At 41.4% G+C, this 18,831-nt stretch overlaps 2 protein-coding genes across 3 annotated transcripts in view; one reads left to right on the top strand and one right to left on the bottom strand.

Moving 5' to 3' along the window:
* Positions 1–9,600, top strand: part of LOC147420364 (protein ORANGE, chloroplastic-like) — a 56,027-nt gene extending 46,427 nt beyond the window's left edge. Inside the window, exons 4-8 of one of the 2 annotated variants that reach the window (XM_086504840.1) lie at positions 7,043–7,129; positions 7,270–7,346; positions 7,801–7,928; positions 8,171–8,301; positions 9,163–9,600. In XM_086504840.1, coding sequence (XP_086360966.1) covers positions 7,043–7,129; positions 7,270–7,346; positions 7,801–7,928; positions 8,171–8,301; positions 9,163–9,240 — 501 coding nt within the window. In that variant the 3' untranslated portion in view covers positions 9,241–9,600. The remainder of the gene's footprint in view (positions 1–7,042; positions 7,130–7,269; positions 7,347–7,800; positions 7,929–8,170; positions 8,302–9,162) is intronic. The other variant, XM_086504841.1, reaches the window with a different exon arrangement.
* Positions 9,601–15,506: 5,906 nt separating this feature from the next.
* LOC147420363 (uncharacterized) lies at positions 15,507–18,697 on the bottom strand. The gene is made up of 2 exons (XM_086504844.1): positions 17,801–18,697; positions 15,507–17,213 (listed from the first exon to the last, which is right to left on the bottom strand). Exons 1-2 carry the CDS (start codon positions 18,284–18,286, stop codon positions 16,080–16,082), a joined length of 1,620 nt encoding a protein of 539 aa, XP_086360970.1. The 5' UTR covers positions 18,287–18,697; the 3' UTR covers positions 15,507–16,079.
* Positions 18,698–18,831: the final 134 nt, after the last annotated feature.

Below are 18,831 nucleotides of genomic sequence, written 5' to 3'. Positions count from 1 at the left end.
CAATGCACCCAGTTTTTCCACCACCCACGATACATCCTGGGTTTTTCGGGGGTGGATTAGTGTTCCAAAGTATGGCTGGTTATGCACCTGGAAGTTAGCCGTACATGCCGGGAACAGTGTTTGGGGGTATGCAAGGCATGATGCCAAACCCCATGTATGGTAGCATCTACATGCAGTAGGGTTTTCAATGCAACCAGGGCCAGTTTGGGGTGCCACAGGGTCATTTTGGCATGGCTGGTTTTTCTCGACAGCAGCCAAATATGGCACCTCTGACCAGTGTGACATAAAAACGCGTTTCATAGGTATGAAACCTCAAAACCCCGAAACGGACGAAACGTTTCGGCGAAACTCAAGAAACGGGAAACTGTCCGAAAAAAAAAAAGTCAATTTTTTGAAAAAATTTAGCGATTTTTTTTAAATTTCAGTAGTTTAAAAAGATTTTTTTGTACTCTTTGCACTATTGCCTCTCTTTTATGCACATTGTACATACATATACATACGTACATATATGTATATATGTACACACATATATGTATGTATGTATATCTATTATACACGTGTGCTTATACATATGCATATGTATGTGTATAAACACTAATAAGAGTACATAATAAAACCAGTTTACTAGTCCGTATGTACACACACACATGAATCTTTAATCTATCCATCCATCCATACATAGATACATACTTACATACATACATCCATACATGCATGCATGCATATATAAATAAATAAATATATTTATATCTTTATTTAAATGTATTTCTACGAAACCCGTTTCATAATTTTTGTGCCCTGAAACGAAACGTTTCAAACCCTCGAAACCCCGAAACGGGCGAAACCACGAAACGTTTCATGTCACACTGCCTCTGACACAAAATGTTAATGGCTAAGATGTGCCGATGATGCCTACTACAATGCCCATGTTGCAGACTATTTCTTATGACAATTTGGGAGTACTGGAGAAGCCGAAAGCTTACAAAGAAGGTGGTGCAACTGTAAAGTTCAGCACTTTCAGTGGCTTCGAGGATAAAGCAAAGGCTCTCACTTTCCTCCAATAGTTTGATATAGCTTATGCAGGAGGGAATTTTACGAAGGCCTCTAGAGTAAGAAAAGCTGCCACTTTCTTAAAGGACAATGCGCTTACATGGTGGACGACATTGTTAGTGCAAGGACAGGCACCCGCCACTTGGGTTTACTTCAAGCAAATGCTTGCATCTGCTTGGCTGTCAAATGAATTTGAAGCCGACGTCATGACAGATTGGCACCAACTTACTTCGGCTACATGCAAGAGCTTGCTGGAGTACAATCGGAGGTTTTGTAAAGCGTTACTCTCAGTGACCTCCTACAGATTTGTGCCATTGACAGAGCAGATAGAGAAGTACTGTTGTGGGCTGCCTAAAGGGCTTCGTGATTATTGTACCAAGAATAGAGTGGTTACCCTCACTCAACTTATGGAAGTTGCTAACACTAGTCTTGCCTTGTTGAAAGGAGATGACAGTGGGTTTCCGAGCAACGAGAAAGAAGAGCAGCAAAAGAAAATTCAGCAAAGAATCCCTTTGTGACAACGGCTCTTGAAGTGTCACAGGGGTCAGAAAAGGCCACCAAAGACAAGGATTCAGCCGGGACTTCTGGAGCGCAGGCAAAGAAACAAAAAAGGAAGCCTTTTGTGTGCAAGTCGCTCGAGGAAAAGAAGGTCCTAATGGCTGAATATAAATGCTTTATATGCGAGCAACCTGGTCACTTTGCTACCAATTGTCCACAAAGGAAAAGACCAGCTGACTTAGATGATAAAGAGGACCAGAAAGGCAAGAAGCCTAAACCCACGGCAGGTTTGGTGTCAGACATGGTGGGTGATAGGCCCAGTACAGATGCCAATGAGTTATGCAGGGCATGGGGTAAAGTTAGGGATCAGACGACACTCATCTTCTTTGATCTAGATGCCAAAGCAAACTTTATCTCACTAGAGCTAGCTATGAAGCTAGGCATCAGAGCTGAAGAAATGGGGTACACAGCACAGGCACGGTTGGCATGTCCTGACCACTCAGAGTGTGTTGCTCCCATTATTGGAAAGCTGCGTCTGCATATTCAGTCATATGTAGACACAAAAGAATTTTATATCATGCCATTGGAAGGGTGCGATGCGCTACTTGGAATTCCATGGATGTTCATAGTACATGGTATGTTGGATGCGTTCGGCAAGACGATCACCCTTCAGCATAGGGGCAAAACTCATGTTTTGGATGTAAAGCTCAAAGGGAAGTCTGTCCCTATTGTATCTGCTTCTGCTATTACTTCTGTAATAAAGAATCATCTTTTTGTGTACTTGATTTTTGCACGTGATGTCTCAGATAATTGTCAGTCAAATTTATCTGTGTTAGATAAAGAAAGGTCAGCATTTTTGCAAGAGTGTAGTGACTGTTTTTCTGATTCATTACCGTCGCAATTGCCGCCAGAGAGATCTTAGGACCATCGGATATATTTGGTGCCAGGGTGTAGCCCACCAAATAGACCTCCCTACAGGGTTAGCGCGGCGCAACAGAAAGAGATTATGGGCCAGGTTGAGGAGCTATTAGAGAAGGGGCTGATTCAGCCTAGTTCTTCACCCTTTTGCTCTCCAGTGCTCCTAGTGCAGAAGAAGGATGGCTCATGGCGTATGTGTATTGATTACCGTGCGTTGAATAAGAATACCATCAAGAATAGGTTTCCTATTCCTAGAATTGATGATATTCTCGATCGTTTAGAGGGTGCTGCAATTTTCAGCAGGATAGACCTTAAGAGTGGGTACCATTAGATTCGTATAAGGCCAGAGGATGTGCACAAGAATGCGTTTAGAACGACGTCTGGTCTTTATGAGTTTCTAGTGATGCCGTTTGGGCTAACAAATGCTCCATCAACAGAATGATGGACCGGATTTTCTGCTCGCATCAACAGTTTGTTGGGACGTTCTTCGATGACATGATAGTGTATTCGAAGAATGAAGACGAGCATAGGCGTCACTTGACCATTGTGTTCGAAGAGCTATGCAATCACATGCTACTTGTCAATCCTAAGAAAAGTGAATTCTTCCTGGAAGAGATCCACTTTCTTGGCCACATAGTCTCAAAGGATGGTGTGAAAATGGATCCCCCAAAGGTCGAAGCTATTAAGACATGGCAAGACTGTGCACGATGTTAGAAGCTTCTTGGGATTGTGTTCCTACTATAGAAGGTTTATCAGGAATTTTGCAGAGATAGCATCACCTCTTCACGCTTTGCAAAAGAAAGAGGTCACTTTCAGATGGACCCAAAAAGAAATTTCAGCTTTTAGTCTCTTACAGGAAAAGTTGACTTCAGATCCGGTATTTGTTTTGCCTGATCTCACGAAGTCATTTGTGGTCCAGTGTGACGCGTGTGGCAGTAGCATCACAACAGTGCTAATGCAAGATGGACGGGTAGTAGCTTATGAAAGCCCAATTTTGCAAGGGCCAGAGAAGACTATGCAAGTCTATGAGAAAGAGCTCTTGGCCGTGATTCATGCGCTTTCCAGCTGGAAGCCCTCTTAGGTGCTGATTTTGTTGTCCAAACAGACCATCAGACCTTGCGATACTTCTTGACACAGTCAAAGTTATCCGAAAAGCATATGCAATGGGCAAACGGTCTTTCTATGTTCCACTTCCAAATTATGCATGTGGAAGGCAAGAAGAATGTTGTGGCTGATGCGTTATCAAGGAAGCCACAAATTTCAGCTGTGTCAATTCCTTATCATCATGAGTTAGATGACATGAAGGAACAATATGCTACTGATGAAGATTTTGCAAGGATCTTTGAACAGTTGCAAGAGGGGCAACATCATTAGCACTACCTCCTCAGAGATGGTTTTATGATGATGATGACAGACTTTGTGTCACTAGGCCATTGCGACATTTGTAAAACATAAACTCAAGACGTGCAAAAGTTTCAAACGAACTTAAGAAGAGTAAGTGTGGAGGAAAAATAATATGGAAATTGGAATAGAGTAGATTGTCATGGAAGAGAGTCGTGTCCTACCGTATGCAGGGCATCGTGGTATTGATGCGACAGTTAAAGTGGTAGAGACATTCTTCTATTGGCCTACCTTGAGGAGAGATGTGGGTGCCTTTGTGCGAGCATGCCTGATTTGCCAAAAGGTCAAGTTTGACAGGCAAAAGGCACTAGGGCTGTTACAACCATTGCCGATTCCGGATAAGCCATGGGAAAGCATTGCTATGGACTTATCTTTGATCTTCCAAGAACGCCAACAGGGAATGATGGTATATGGACCATTATTTGCAGGTTCAACAAGCAGGCCCATTTTATCCCTGTCAGGAAGAAGATAAAATCTGATCAGATGGCACGCTTGTTCATGTACAATGTGTTTAAGTTGCCACAATCAATTGTCAGTGATCGTGATCCTTGCATGACCAGTTTGTTCTGGAGAGGATTACTTGAGAACATGGACCCTACGCTCAAGTTCTCGTCTTCGTTTCATCCACAAACTGATGGGCAGGCAGAAGAGGCTAATTCTACTGTCTTGGATCTGTTGAAATGCTATGTGTTAGATAATAAGGGCAAGTGGGAACAGTATTTGCCTATGCTTGAGTATGCGTACAATAATACGGTGCATTCGTCGACTGGCAAAGCACCTTTTGAGATTGTTGAAGGCGGTAAAAAGGTTCCTCCCATTTTGCATACAAAGGACAAGATCTTTGAGACGGATCGATATGTTGAGAACATGAATGAAATGTATAAGAAAATTAAAGTTACCTTGGAGAAGACTCAGGCAAAGCAGAAAAAGGTTGCTGATCGTCACCGTCGTGAATTGTTGTTATCACTTGGTGATTGGGTTCTGTTAAGGTTCGAAAAGGCAAGGTTAAAGAAGATGAAGGGCAAGGAACGGCTGTTTCCTAAGCTCAGTATGCGTTACTATGGGCCTTTTCAAGTGCTTAACAAGATCATCGATGTGGCTTATAGGCTGAAATTGCCTGATGCGTGGAAGATTCATAATGTGTTTCACGTGAGTCTTCTAAGACCCTTCGTGGGTGATGTGCCAGAAGATATGCCACATGAGGATCAGGGAGAGGTTGAGGAACTTGATGAGATCCTAGTACGTGAGCAAGTTTTGGTACATAAGGACAGAAAAGTTAAAGGACAGGTTGCAAGACGCTATTTGGTGAAGTTCAAGAATTATCCACCTATGGATGCAAAGTGGATGGAAGAGCATGAACTGTCAGAGTCACCAAATGTATTGTAGCTTTACCTTGAAGCCTTTGGGTTACAACCTACTTATGCCTCAACCCAACGTGTACAAAGGAGGGCTAATGATAGAGCTAGCACATCAAATGTACATATGAATTCAGTGTAATAGATGGAAATGACAAAAGTATGAAGGTCTCATTAAGTCATTTGTATCTATGTGTTACGACCTTTCTTGCGGAAACATGCGATGATAAAAGAGTGCTAACAACACAAAATCATCAGTGACGTGTATTTATGATATGCAATCGAGGACGTTTGCAATTTCAAGAGGGGGGGTATGTCACGAGGACGTGGTAGCTGTTAACTATGTCACGAGGACGTGGCAACTGCTAACCTTAGTTGTTGGTTTCTTTCCAATGATTTTTGTTTTATTTTTGAGACCCTCTTTTTGAAGTTGCAAAGGGTCGGACATTGTTTGCCAATGTGAACGGTAGTTTCACCCGCAGACGGGAAGTTGGTCGGCATTGGAATTCGTATAGTAAGAGGATGTCTAGGCTCAGTGCAAGGTTATGTAGGTCCCCCCGTCGCACTTAGCAAGTTGGTGGATACTAGGAAGTGAACTCAATAAAGGCATAAAGTCAAGGTGGGATCACCATCAAAAAGTATTTGATAGTTGGGCCACATTGCACTTTTGGATGCGGTCCCAATGGGGATAGATGGTCAGATGACGAGTGGGAGCCTGATGGAAGCATCTCCTAAAAATTAGGGAATTGCTATTTTGGGCCGTGAAATGTGTTCGCGTCATTACCTTCGGAATGACAAGGGGAACATTTTACAACTCTGCTGCGAAGTCAACTGGGCAACCAGTCGGGAGATTTTTAGGCGGCAACCCCGAAACGGGAAAATGCTTGTAAATGTGCCAAGTGGCACTTTCTTGTGTACTTGCCTCATGTAGAAAAATGGACGCTGAATTTTAAGCTGAGAGGAGCCTCTTTTTGCAGTTTGTCATAGGTTAAGAGCTATGGAATGCTTTCTTTCCACTCTTATGTACATTGTGGTGCTAGGAGTGATGCCTTGCACACTACACAGTGCTCTCTCTCTCTCCCCTATGTGCAGTTATGTGATGCCCCACAAGAGGGCTCTTCATTTGACTGATGTACAGCTGTGTGGTTTCATGCTTTTGTGCTATCCCACTGTAATTGGCAAGTCATTGGCGAGGCGGCGGTGAGGTGAATCCATAGCAAACACACAATTGATTTGAAAACTTGATATTACTTACTCAATTCTGTTCAGTTAACTACTACCCGTGTTTTGAAGTGCGAGTTGGTAGTCGGTTTCACATGCTTTATCCAGAAACAGGAGGAAAATTTCAAAGACCTTTTTTATTGTGTTGACATTGGATTTCATCTTTTTATAGCAACTTTTCAGGTGTTTCATGTTTTGTTTTGTTTAGGGGATTAAATAGGTTCTCTTGTAATTGTGGTTTTTTGTTGCATAGAAATTGGCGCGATTTCTTTGGTTGGGAGTTTGGCAAGGCTGCTTTGTATAATAATCTGTAGGCCAGTTTAGCTTGTGTTTGTCTCTGTGGGAATTGTTTAATACCATTGCAGTGTTTGTTGGGCAAAGTTTGCTATTGTTTGTTTGTATGTAGTTGTTTCCTTTAACTTACTATCTAGTCTGGTAGTTAGGTCGTGTTGTATGAATATTTTAATGAAGGTGTAATTGGAATACTCACTCACCTTCTTTATTATCATGAAGTTTTTGACTAACATAAATGGATGGCGAGTCTCAGAGTAGCAATTTGTCTAACATATTTTTCTGGCCCTTCGTGCTTTGTGTCACAGAGTACGGCAACATTAAGACAGTACTATATATTTTGTTGTGGACTTGTGGCTGCAATAATTTTCTTTGGAGGCTTCCTGGCACCCATTGTATTGTATTCTGTCTCGATTGTGTAGCATCTCCTAGTTTGTATCTCCCTCTCTTCTTGCTTGCGAATATTTTATAATGCAAAATTGTGAAGAAGTAAAATGGTGCAGAAGATTCACGGACATGTACACTGCAAATACAGCTAGAATTAAAGCTTGGATTGGGAGGCACGTCATACGAGGATTTTATCAAAAGCATGAATCTTCCTCCCCAACTAAGGTATGGCACAGAAATCATCAGGCAGTCGGAGAAAGTATGCACACCGTTGTTGACGTATATTCTCTCATCAGATCATGGTCTGATGGTCTTGTTGTTACGACTGTTTTCTCTCACGTCTTCCTTTTATTTATTTCAAAGCTGAGTATTTAGTAAAAATGGTATTTGTAATAAATGTGCTTAGAAGCTCTGTTCTTTAACTGTGTTTTTCCATAAACTGTGTTTCTTTTGATTTTTTTATCACAAATACGTAAGTATTGCTAAGTGCAAGCGCAAGCATGACTGATTGCCTGAATGCATGGAGACATGCACGTACATGTGTGCAAGGACGTACATATTTTTGGACCTATGTTTGCATGCATGTACATTTATACAAGTTCTGGCAGTGTCTTTCAAGGGCTGCTAATAGCTCAGCTCGTTCCTGGGCTAACTAAGCAAGGGGTGTTTGATTGTACAGTGAGGTAGATCCTATTGTTGCATCCTTTTCTGGTGGTGCAGTGGGTGTCATCTCATCTTTGATGGTAGTCGAAGTGAATAATGTGAAGCAACAAGAACACAAGAGATGTATTTACTGCCATGGAACAGGTTAGTTTGTCGTTTCCTCTGGTGATGAGTTCTTTGTAAATTGTATGATTGCGAATGTTGGCAAACGACTGCAGTTGTGGCGAAGGCATGACCTTTATCTTCTGGATCTCTTTGAATGCTTCAGATATGTACTTTTGCCGCTTGGGGATGTCATGTCTTTGCTCATGAAAGTGGGAAAACTTGGGCTTTGTGGTTGCAAGTGGGATTTGAAAGATCATTTTGACCAGTGGTTTATCATGTAGGTTACTTGGCATGTGCGAGGTGTTCAGGATCTGGAGCTATCCCACTGAAATCTGTCTCACTGCTTGGCAGTTCAAATGGTGCAATCGCACCAACATCAAAAAGATGTCCTAATTGTTCTGGGGCAGCAAGGGTATGCAGTTGTTACATTTTGCTACTCAGTTTCGCAGGTGTTTTGGTTTTCTAAAGCAATCCTTAGTCAATGAGGGAGATAGGCATACATTTCTCATAATAGAGATCTATCTTTAAGTGTCTTAGACAAACATTTCACCCATAAGCTAACAAAATAGTGTCATTTGTGTCTACAAATAATGAACTTCTGATCCTGAGAGCCCACAATACGATCACAAATCGTACTTCTAATATTATCTAACGTTAGAGAACCCATATTCCTATAGAGAGTTGCAAAACATGATGTCTCAAGAGATGTTGCCGGATTAATGAAGAGTATATTGGGAAGTTGATAAAATTGAAGGCATTTTGGGAAGTTTTAGCCAAATAAGTGGGGTGTTTTGGGAATTTTTGAAAATATTAAAATTTGAGGGCTATTTTGGGAATTATGACAAATTTTAGTTGTATTTTGGTAAATTTTTATTTTTTCTACTTATTGCACCTGCCTTTGCATGTGAAGCATGTAAATATTCTGCGGGTTTTAGCTTGAAAATGGGTCCCTTCATTTAAGAGCTTGATATGATTTCTTTTTAACTTTTTTTGTTTTAGAATGTCAAGGTGACCCTTCACCTTGTTTTTGAGAGTGTTAAATGCCTAGGTGTGCAAACTGATTATTTTTATACTCTCCCTTTGCATGTGAAGCATATAAGTATTCTTTGGGTTTTAGTTTGGAAATGGGGTCTTTTCAATGAAGAGCCTCATATGACTTCTTTTTCACTTTTTTATTTTAGAATGCCAGCGTGACCCTTCACCTTAGTTTTGAGAGTGTTTTTTGCTTAGATGAGAAAACTGACTGGTTTTCATGCCTCCAACATATTGGCAGGTGATGTGCCCAACATGCTTATGCACTGGGACAGCAATGGCAAGTGAGCATGATCCTCGTATTGACCCGTTTGTCTAAGTTTTATTTGGCGGACAGCTGGATAAATTGTGTAGATTTGTTGCAGCAGTAGCAATTGTTTTGTACAGTGTCATGTAAAGTTATTGAGCTGAGACAATCATTGGACTTAAACAAAAACAATCATTTTTAGACTACGTGTTCTAGAACCCACTTTTTTTGACGATGCTGTTGGACATGCAAAGTGGGATCAGGCTATGGATGAGGAGATGGCTGCTCTTGAAGACACGTGGTCATACATCTTATTAACTCGTCATTTTGGATCGTTGGAGTCATATATACCCATAGATTATGAGTAACGCTTCATGGACATGGCCAATTGGCATCTCGACATAAATCTAATACTTGCTTTGGTGTGTGCAAGTGCGGGTGCGTGCATGCATGTGAGCTTTTGCTCCCGAGATGGATAACTTCACAATGATGTGCATCCATTCCATGTAATGGTAATATAATGTGTGATTTTCAGACAGAAAAAGTGGTGGAATTCTTAGTGAACCATGTTCAGTTTTGGTATTAGATTGAATTTGGCATATGTCAAGAGTTGTGGAGACCTTGTGGGGCATATGTCTCTGGTCCTTAATGGCGATGGCGCCTTTAAGTGTACATTAAACATATTCTGATAGAATGTCTTACAGCCATTTAGCATCCTGGAAGTCACTCAATGGTTGCTTATGAAAATTATGGCGGCCGGGGTTGAGCGTCTATTTTTGTAATCGATTGATCAACGCATTTTACAAGACCATCCTTGGAAGCCTTGAGGAAAATGGAATCCAAGGAGATTAGCAAGCACATTCTCTCTCTCTCTCTCTCTCTCTCAGCTGAGCAGGGTTGGCATGTGCTGAGGGTGCAAGGAAAATCCACTTGTCGCATGCACCACACCCACTTCCAAGTTGACGAAGACTGCCACACTAAGCAAATCATCAACCATGCGCCAATGGTAAGCCATGCCTGGAGAGCCATGCCCCGTGAGAGCAATCACCACCCACAAACGTGATCGCTCGTTGCCTAGAAAGCTGCATCTCGAACGATGAAGCCGCCGCATTGACCTCCAAGATGTTGCTCGAGGAGAATTGGGAGAGGGGGCCGCTCCCAAAAATTTGGGTAGAGACTGAGGGCTGTCAGAACCTCCCAACCGAGGAGCCAGACCAGCGCGCAAAGACGATTGAGGCCCTGCTGCAGCTGCAAGCTTCCCTTGGGCTGGGCCCTCGCAGGCAGCGCGCAATGAGAGACTCTCTTCAACCATCTGTTCTTCAAGAACGATCTACTCTTGGGGAAAAAACCATTTTCTAGGCCTTGATTTAAGGTCATCTTAATAAGACAATTGGAATTTATGCCAAAATGTAAGGTATAGATAGCAAATTATAACCAAAATGGCCACCGGCTTACTGTGAAAAATAAGGTCCAATGAAATTACAATCGGGATTTTTTGCTTTCAACCAGGAATTTGACACTACAAATTGGAACATGTAAGTATTTTTCTCGCATTTTTTGTTTTGCTTTTTTGCTTAATCTCAAATGCCTATTAGGCTTCAATGGAGCCAAACATATATTTTGATAATTTTGTACTTCATCTAAAGAGTTGTTGCAGGAAAGTTGTGATCCTATTGTGCACGTTTTTAATTTATTACATTTAGGGGTGTACATTGCTTGAAAAAACCTATGTTTTGGTGTAATCCCACAAATTACGAAATTGACTTCTAAAGTTTGAATTTGCAGGTGAGAAAAGCTTCAAAAAATTTGACAAATTTAGTGGAAAACCCTCAAATATAGTGAAATTTACCTCTAAAAGTTTCAATGTGTTGGTTTCCAAGCTATTAAAATAAAGTTTATTGTATGCAAAATGTTCTAAGATATCAACTTGTGTGCACAAATTCTGACTACAAATGAAATGGAAGCATTTAACAATAAATCTCTAGAATAATGACTAATCATTTGTGAAATAAAATCTATATGCAGAGGTTTATCTCCTAGAAATAAGATCAATGGTGTATGCTTAACATAACAAAACAAAAGATAAATGTAGAGTTGGATGATGACACTCAAGAAATTATGAATAGTTATTTCATGAAGAAGGTTCACTCTATTCAAATTTTTGTTATTAAATTTAGATGCATGTAAGACCATGGTAATTTTTTATTTTTTAATTTTGGTAGCAAATCACACATCTTGTATGAGACGATACAACATCCTAGCTAGACTCCTAAATGTATTTTCCATTTACAAAATCCTAGCTAGACTCTAAGCTTGCCTTGAAGAAAACTATCAAAATTTTACATGTAGTGGTGTAAAAATTGAAAAATCCTTCAAAATTTGACCTAAAAACCCCGGGAGTTTGAAGAGTATCCTTTTTCCCTTTGGTTAGAAAAAATAATTTTGGTGAGCTATAGACCACAACAGCATGCGATAATATATATTTAGAGGTGCATGGAGTGGTTGAAGAAACCTAGGTTTAGTGCAAAGCCATCTACAAATTTTGAAATTTACCTCTAAATTTTAAATTTGATGGTGAGAAAGCCTTTTTCCTCACAATATGTGAGGGGTAATATTAATAAGAGAAAACCATTACATCAGCACCATGCTCAATTCGAGTCATAGCCACATACATTCAAAAGGAAATTGACATTCAAAAGGAACCCTAACCTCGCAAACATCAAATTGTCATAGACTTGACGGTAAGAAGTACTTGATTTCACTCGTCAGAGGTCTTGCCTTTTTCAATCCCAATAATAGTTTCCGTGCTATTTTGGATAATCTTTGCATAGCTAGCTAATGATAGATCTTGGACGAACACTTTGCCAGTCCTGGCAGAATCTAATGAGTTGACTACATAACAAGATCAATGGCGTTTCATCCCTTTCCCTCCAAGGAGCAATCATCTTGTAAAACCCAATCTTTAAAGTCCTTTGGATCCATTTGCACACCTTGCCTGCCAAGCCTCTAACCCTCGGGCACTAGAATAAGTGGGGCAGGTCCTCCCTAGTAGTTCTGTAGCCCGAACACCTATTTGAGCCGATACCTCGAGCTAAGATCTTGTCACTTGTTGGCAAGGTCCCCATATCACCTTCCATAGAAAGATCTTCATTAACAAGGGTAACTGAGGGTTCCATATGTTCTTCGTAGACGTTAGCCACTGTGCCTTTGGGGGCCATTGCTTACTAAATTTTAAGAAATGTTGTGTAAAAACCTTCAAATAAAGTCAATTTGGGGGAGCGTTTGAAGTAAAGTGTGTTTGATTTACTTCAAACGCTCTAAACCAAAGAGTGTAGGTTCGGTTCGGTGAAAGGGAAATCCCTTTGAGAACTTAAATACCCTTCCGCCTACTAAGCACCTCTTGGTGGACTCAAATTCACCTATATAATTTTCATGCGTTTCTTTTTCAAGTTTCAAGCAGAAGTTATTTCTAGCACTTGACGATACCGAGCATGAGCATGTTGACGTAAGAATCATGGGATGAGCCTCCAAATGGAGTGTTAGAAAAATGAAGCTCCAAAACTGTTGGCCACAAGAACATACGACAATGTGAGAGGTGCATGTGTATGCAAATTAGTAATGACCATATAAAATTTAAATACATGACAATCTTAGAGGTGCAAGTGCCAACTTGCCACGTGTGTGTGTACCCTGTAGATGGGGACAAGTGACACATGGTTTTTATTGATTATGTGATGGATGTAGTGAAGCATGGGGACATGAAGATCTTTAGACTTGAGTTGTCATCATGTCCATAAAGTATGAAAGTATCAAGTTTTGGACATTTGTTGTACCACCTACTATCTAGGAAGAAGCCTAAAAGGTACTTGTCGGTGAGAGTGATACCTTACAGAACATGGAATTGACTTTCTAAAAGGCCAAGACCCTTAAAGCCTTAAACTAAGGCAAGAAACAACAACCAACAACCCCCACACCCCCTTGTCACTATATGGCACGGCTTTGGCTGGGCTCAAATTTGGGGGCACAAGGCGGCTTTAATCTTGACCGTCAGATCACGCAGTGAACTAGGGGTGAACTCGGGGTAAAAATGGTGCCCTGAGTTCACTCTTAATTCACCCGCCTCGTAGGGTGTGGGTCGAACTTGGGACGTTTCGATTGTCACACAAATGCCCTACCACCACGTTAACGCGCGTCATTGTTCATGTTGGCATGGCACATGATCATATGCTAATTTAGGCGCCCCTAGTTCACCCCCAATTGACCCACCATTAGCTTACCCGCCTTGAGTTCACCTTTAGTTCACCCCTAGTTCACTCCGTGATCCGACGGCTGAAATTAAAGCCGTCTCGCGTCCCCAAATTTGGGCCCTAGATTCCCTCTGACCCAGAGTCGTGCCATATAGTAACGAGGCAACCCCCCCCCCCCCCCCCCCCAAAAAAAAAAAAAAAAAAAGTGTTACAAAATAACAAGGGTAGAGTGTATTTTACCCGGTTGAAATCATAGAGTCCCGCTGAGATTTTGAGCTTGCCTCGACGAAAACCGAGAATTTTTCACAAGTTTTGGTGTAAATACCAGATTTTTGTTTTCAAAATTTGACCTAAAAATCGGAAGAATTTCAAGTTTGCCCTTATTTTCTTCCATTAGGGAGAATATTCCCCCCCCCCCCCCAAAAAAAAAAAAAAAAAAAAAACACACACCAAGAAACCTACGAAAGGACTAAGTCCCATGGGTCTTGAATTGAAGTGGTAGTATAGGAGGGATAAACCCACACAAACCAAGAAACTTACAAAAGGACTAAGTCCCATGGGGTCTTGAATGAAGTGGTAGTAGAGGTGGAATAAACTTGTATGCAAATCCATGATGCTATATACCATGAGGTCTCAAATGAACCTTGGAAGGTGGGATCAATGGCAGGCATTAGATTGCATGGATCTCGAGGTAGACGAACAATTGAGAAAAAGGTCGCCGCGTTGACCTACCCCCTTGCAACCCAACTTTCAGATCCCCGACCAACGTGCCATATCCATGTGCCCATGTGGGTTTCCTTGCTCCCCTTGCCACTTCACTTCCCTATAAAGGAAACCGCCTTGGGAAAAAGTAAACTCAGATGAAAAAAGTAAACTTAAACCCATCGGACTACAAGCATTGTGGGAAATGTGCCCTACTACTTTGCTATCGGTCCCACCATTTGCTACCGCTCCCACCATCTGGTATGTAGTGCTGAGGTGTTGTGCTCGGACAAAATCTAGGTTTTTTGTAGTCTCGAGAACCTATAATTCTTAAATTTAGCTCTAAACTTTGAAATTGAAGGTGAGAAAACATGCAAAATCTAGTGTAAAAACCTTAAATTCTAGTCAAATTTACCTTTATAATTTTCCATGTGTAGATTCTTAAGTTTATTGAAATTATGGTGTGCGAGCCGCTATACGATCTGTCGGGATAATAATCTCGGATTTGGGGGGGGGGGGGGGGGGTCAAGTCTATTTTAACAATGTTATGTTTGCCCACTAGAGCAACAAAGGTGGAACTTTGTGGTTAATGTGCTAGGCTTTGAGAGAGGTTGTCTCATTTAGGGTACAGGAGGCATGGGATCAAACAATGCATATCCCATGAGCTAGACTCATCCATGTCAACTTGGGTGTGCCCTTTGCGTTGCTTGACTCAAGATCTCGAGTTCAAGTCCCAGTGGGGCAATGACCACCCAAGCCCAAATTTACGTTCTACCGGGGGATTGTCAATTCACATCCGACGGCCCTCTTGGCCCCACCATTGGTCAAGTTGATCCTAGCCCTCCTCCATTTCTTTTTCTTTTTCTAATTGTTTTCTCCATGATGAAACACCTCTTGACCACTTACATAATGAGAGTGGCCCCACTTCCCCATCAATGCCACTATAGCTTATTACCATTATAGCTTCTTCACACACCATTGTGACTTGCTGCAAGTTGCAAATCTAAAATCTTCATGAGCAAAGAACAATCAAAAGTAGACATCATGCCATATCTTGAGGCCTTCCTCCCCACGAGTTTCATGTGAACTTCTCCATTAATCACCCTCATTAAAACATAGAATTAACACACTAATTAAAACTAATTACAAAGCTTGTCACCCTCATTAATCAAAACAAATTACAAAGCTTTTAATAATTAAAACTTACACATTAATAAGTTATCATGTCTCTTGATTAAGGGACAAACCAGTCTAGGCTCCACATTTCAAGCCATGAATATCATCTGCCATTACATAGTCTGCATAATACAATTGTACTTGGACAAGAAGCTCCACTGGCTTTCAAAGTAAATAAATGAATAAAATCATGATCAGATTGAAAAAAAGAGAGGAAAAATCACCTTTGGAAGATGAATATAATAATCTGAGTGAATTAATGGCTCATGCTGAGGACATAAGAGAATTTTGAATATCTCTTCCTGAACTGATCTAAACTAATAGTTTTCTAGTAGAATAGACTATCACCCGGCTCTGGCACCTGGCCAAGCTCTAATTATTGATCAAGTCAAGGGTTCAATAATTAGTTCTGATCTGAAATGGTAGAATCAATATGTACTCAGAGATAATTAGCTGACATAATTAATGTACTCAGAGATAATTAGCTTCCCTAATTAAGCTACAAAAAGAAAAAGAAAGAGTTCTCTGATGCAGACAAGAACCCTGTAGGCTATATCAATGCTTTGATTTTACTTCGCCCTCATCTCGATGGTAGACTTGTCGATTGATTCGTTGATTCGTACTACGCCGCCAGAAGATTTCTGGCCCATGATTCCAGAGTAAGACAGAATTTCATGCATTGATCAAAAAGAGTTTACTGAATTTGTTGGAATTCTCTTCCTCAACCCACCATCCCCTACTTGCAGTCCAGCAGGGAAAACCTTTCAGATGGTCATGATGACTTTCTCAGTAGAGAAAACTTGAAGGGCTCTCTAAAGCATTTCTAGTACTAATGAGAGTAACATCAGAGAATTGAGTACTAGGGAGCTCTGTACTATATGGAGAGTTATTCAGCTTGACTTTAAACTTGCTGATTAGGTGTTGATTACTGCCGTCAGTGTGCTTAGCCAGAGCTGGTGCGCGCACATGATGATGCGCCGTATACTGCTGTTGTTGTTGATTATAGTGAAAAGTCTTCCTTCTCCTCATCTCCATGACCTTTTTGTGAGAATTGGAGTGCTTGTAACTGAGGAATGTTGGGCTCTTGGCCGGCCGGTACTCATTGAACAGGCGGCCGGACTTGTATCGGACTCCGCATGCGTTGCAGAGAGTTTTGGGTCCTTCGGACCCTGCTCTCCATTGTGGAGTTTTCTGAGAAAGGCAGTGCGTGCATCTCCGGGTCTGTAAGCCACTACCATAGTTGCTTACACTTTCCTCTCTGGTTGTGCTGTCTTCTTCCTTTGGCCATTGCTTGCTGGAGGAAAACTTTCCACCCTTGCTTGGCGAATCACACAGAGCCGGAGTTCCAAGAAGCCTGGAAGTGAAATTGACCTCCATATTACCATGGGAAGGAGTAGTATACCCCTCTTCCTGCTTGTAGATGAGGCTATGGACATTGCTGTACTGTGGGCCCGCCGGTGGCATTAAAATTTGGGATGTAGAGCCAAGGCTATCAGTAGGAGATGGGCTTTCCGGCCAGCGGTCACACAAAATGCTGCTTGACGACCACCCCGAGGAGCGTGCTCGCTTGCTTCGTGCCGACCTTGATCCTGTAGCATGGGATGCAAAATTAGTGCCGGCGACGTCGCTCTTCAGGCCATTTATGATAGTATTCGACCACATTCTCTTCTCTTGGCCAACAGCTTGCTCATATTCAAGGGTACCTGCAGCTGTGGTGCTTATACAGTTTTGTCCCATGTTTATATCCCTCACCCTAATGACATCTTCATATTCACCATGCTTCATCATCAGATCGTAGTCACCAAAGGGTTCAGCATTGCTTAACAAGAATGAGTCGGCCACACCGAAGTTTGGTCCATTGTGGATGAGGTCGTCTTCTCCTAGCGAAGTGAGCCATTCGAAGCCCGTCTCATCCTGACACTGCCAAAAAGAGAGTCCCCAGTATGAGATGTGCATTCCTTCTTCCTCATTTAGGCAGAAGCAGAGAATGCTCTATGAATATGAACAAAGCATGAAGTCACTATGCAAACAAGCATGATATACCCAATCAATAAATGGACAAAAGTATAAGACTTAACAGATCAGCATTGCATGGTCTTTGGAGACAAATATTTAACAAACCATATACCTAATAAAGCACCTGTGTTCTTGCAATAGGATGCAACATTAGAACATATAAATGCAGGAGCACAGACACAAAATTAGGCACAGAGGAAAATCACAATATAATTGGACACTCAATATATAGACGGTTTTTTTGGTGCGCATAAGGTGCACAACTAGATAATTAAAAGCTAGCCATGAACACATGGGGAACACATGCAAAGAGCTAGCAAGACACCCTTGCAAATGCAATCCACAAACAGACTTGTACATGCGTCAGCCGAGCAATGCAACTCACACGGTAAATCACTGAACAAACACATATAACAAAGACTATATGTACAATACAAATGACTATGCAATATAAATGTAATTCAGATCAGGAATATATAATTGGAGCTTACAGGGAGAGAGAGAGAGGAATCATGAAACTCGCTGAGAAGAGCCGCTTTGAATTCCAATGCTGAATCTTCGAGCAAATCGGAGGCCGGAGAGGAGCTTGTATGCGTAGCAGCAGCAGCGGCAGCAGCAGCAGCAGTAGTAGTACATTCTGATTTGCCTGTAGAAGCACTATTCTCATCAGAATGTTGTTGTAATGGGGAATCATAATCACTCTTGATGGGGGCTGCAAGTTCTTCATTGGAGAAGTCAGAGAGTTCCTCAATGAAGAAACCCTCAGTAGCACTAGAGGTATGAGTACTGCCTACAGGATGATGCTCAACATACTCATCACACTTGAAGCTCCCCATGGCTGCTTTCATGCTCTCTACATGAATATGCTCACTAACCAATATAGTGCTGTTCCCCTTGCTCATCATCATCAGACAAGAGAGCTTACTCCAAGGCACATGAGCCAACTCACAGATACTACAGGTGACTCTCTCATTCATAACTTTGCATTTATATGAGATGGGCCCTTTCTCCCTTTCAATGCACAGTCCCAAGAAAGGCAAACTATTTGTAGAGTATGATGTTTTCAATTATTAAGTGTACAGCTTTTTGCACCTCAGATTGCACCTTATGCATGTGTAGAAAGAAATGTAAGCTCAGCAAAAGAGTGTACTAAAGGGAGATGATTAATTGAAGAGATACATATGATCTTGCAGCTTTGAATGGTTATATTTATATGAACACATGCATATGAGGTACAAGGCCAGAAAGAGGGACTATCTTAGAAGAATCAGGCCAACTCTGCTTTAGAATATGAGCAAGACTCGGAAGTCTACTTGAGCTTTTTGACAAAGGGCTCAACTAGGCTTTTTTCTACAGTAAGATTTTGCATGTAAAGCTCTTAACAGCTTGGATGCAATGGATGCTCAAAAGAGATGCACAATGTGGTGACATAGTGTATATATATAAATATTGTAAAGTTACAAGTAAACTGTTGAGGGTAGTAGTGTGTGTATAGCTGAGCAATCAAAGTTATTCACTGCCT

Source organism: Adiantum capillus-veneris, chromosome 28 (assembly GCF_014529385.1).
Source record: "Adiantum capillus-veneris isolate H3 chromosome 28, ASM1452938v2, whole genome shotgun sequence".
Lineage (NCBI taxonomy): Eukaryota > Viridiplantae > Streptophyta > Polypodiopsida > Polypodiales > Pteridaceae > Adiantum > Adiantum capillus-veneris.
The sequence above is the reverse complement of the archived record's forward strand: the minus strand, read 5'-3'. Positions and strand labels throughout refer to the sequence as shown.

Bases quoted from the DNA above. Each gene is read 5' to 3' on its own strand.
- LOC147420363 (XM_086504844.1), bottom strand. From the start codon at position 18,286: ATGAATGAGAGAGTCACCTGTAGTATCTGTGAGTTGGCTCATGTGCCT. The intron at 17,214-17,800 runs GTAAGCTCCAAT...TCTTTTTGGCAG, and splicing joins ATTCCTCTCTCTCTCTCCCT to TGTCAGGATGAGACGGGCTT.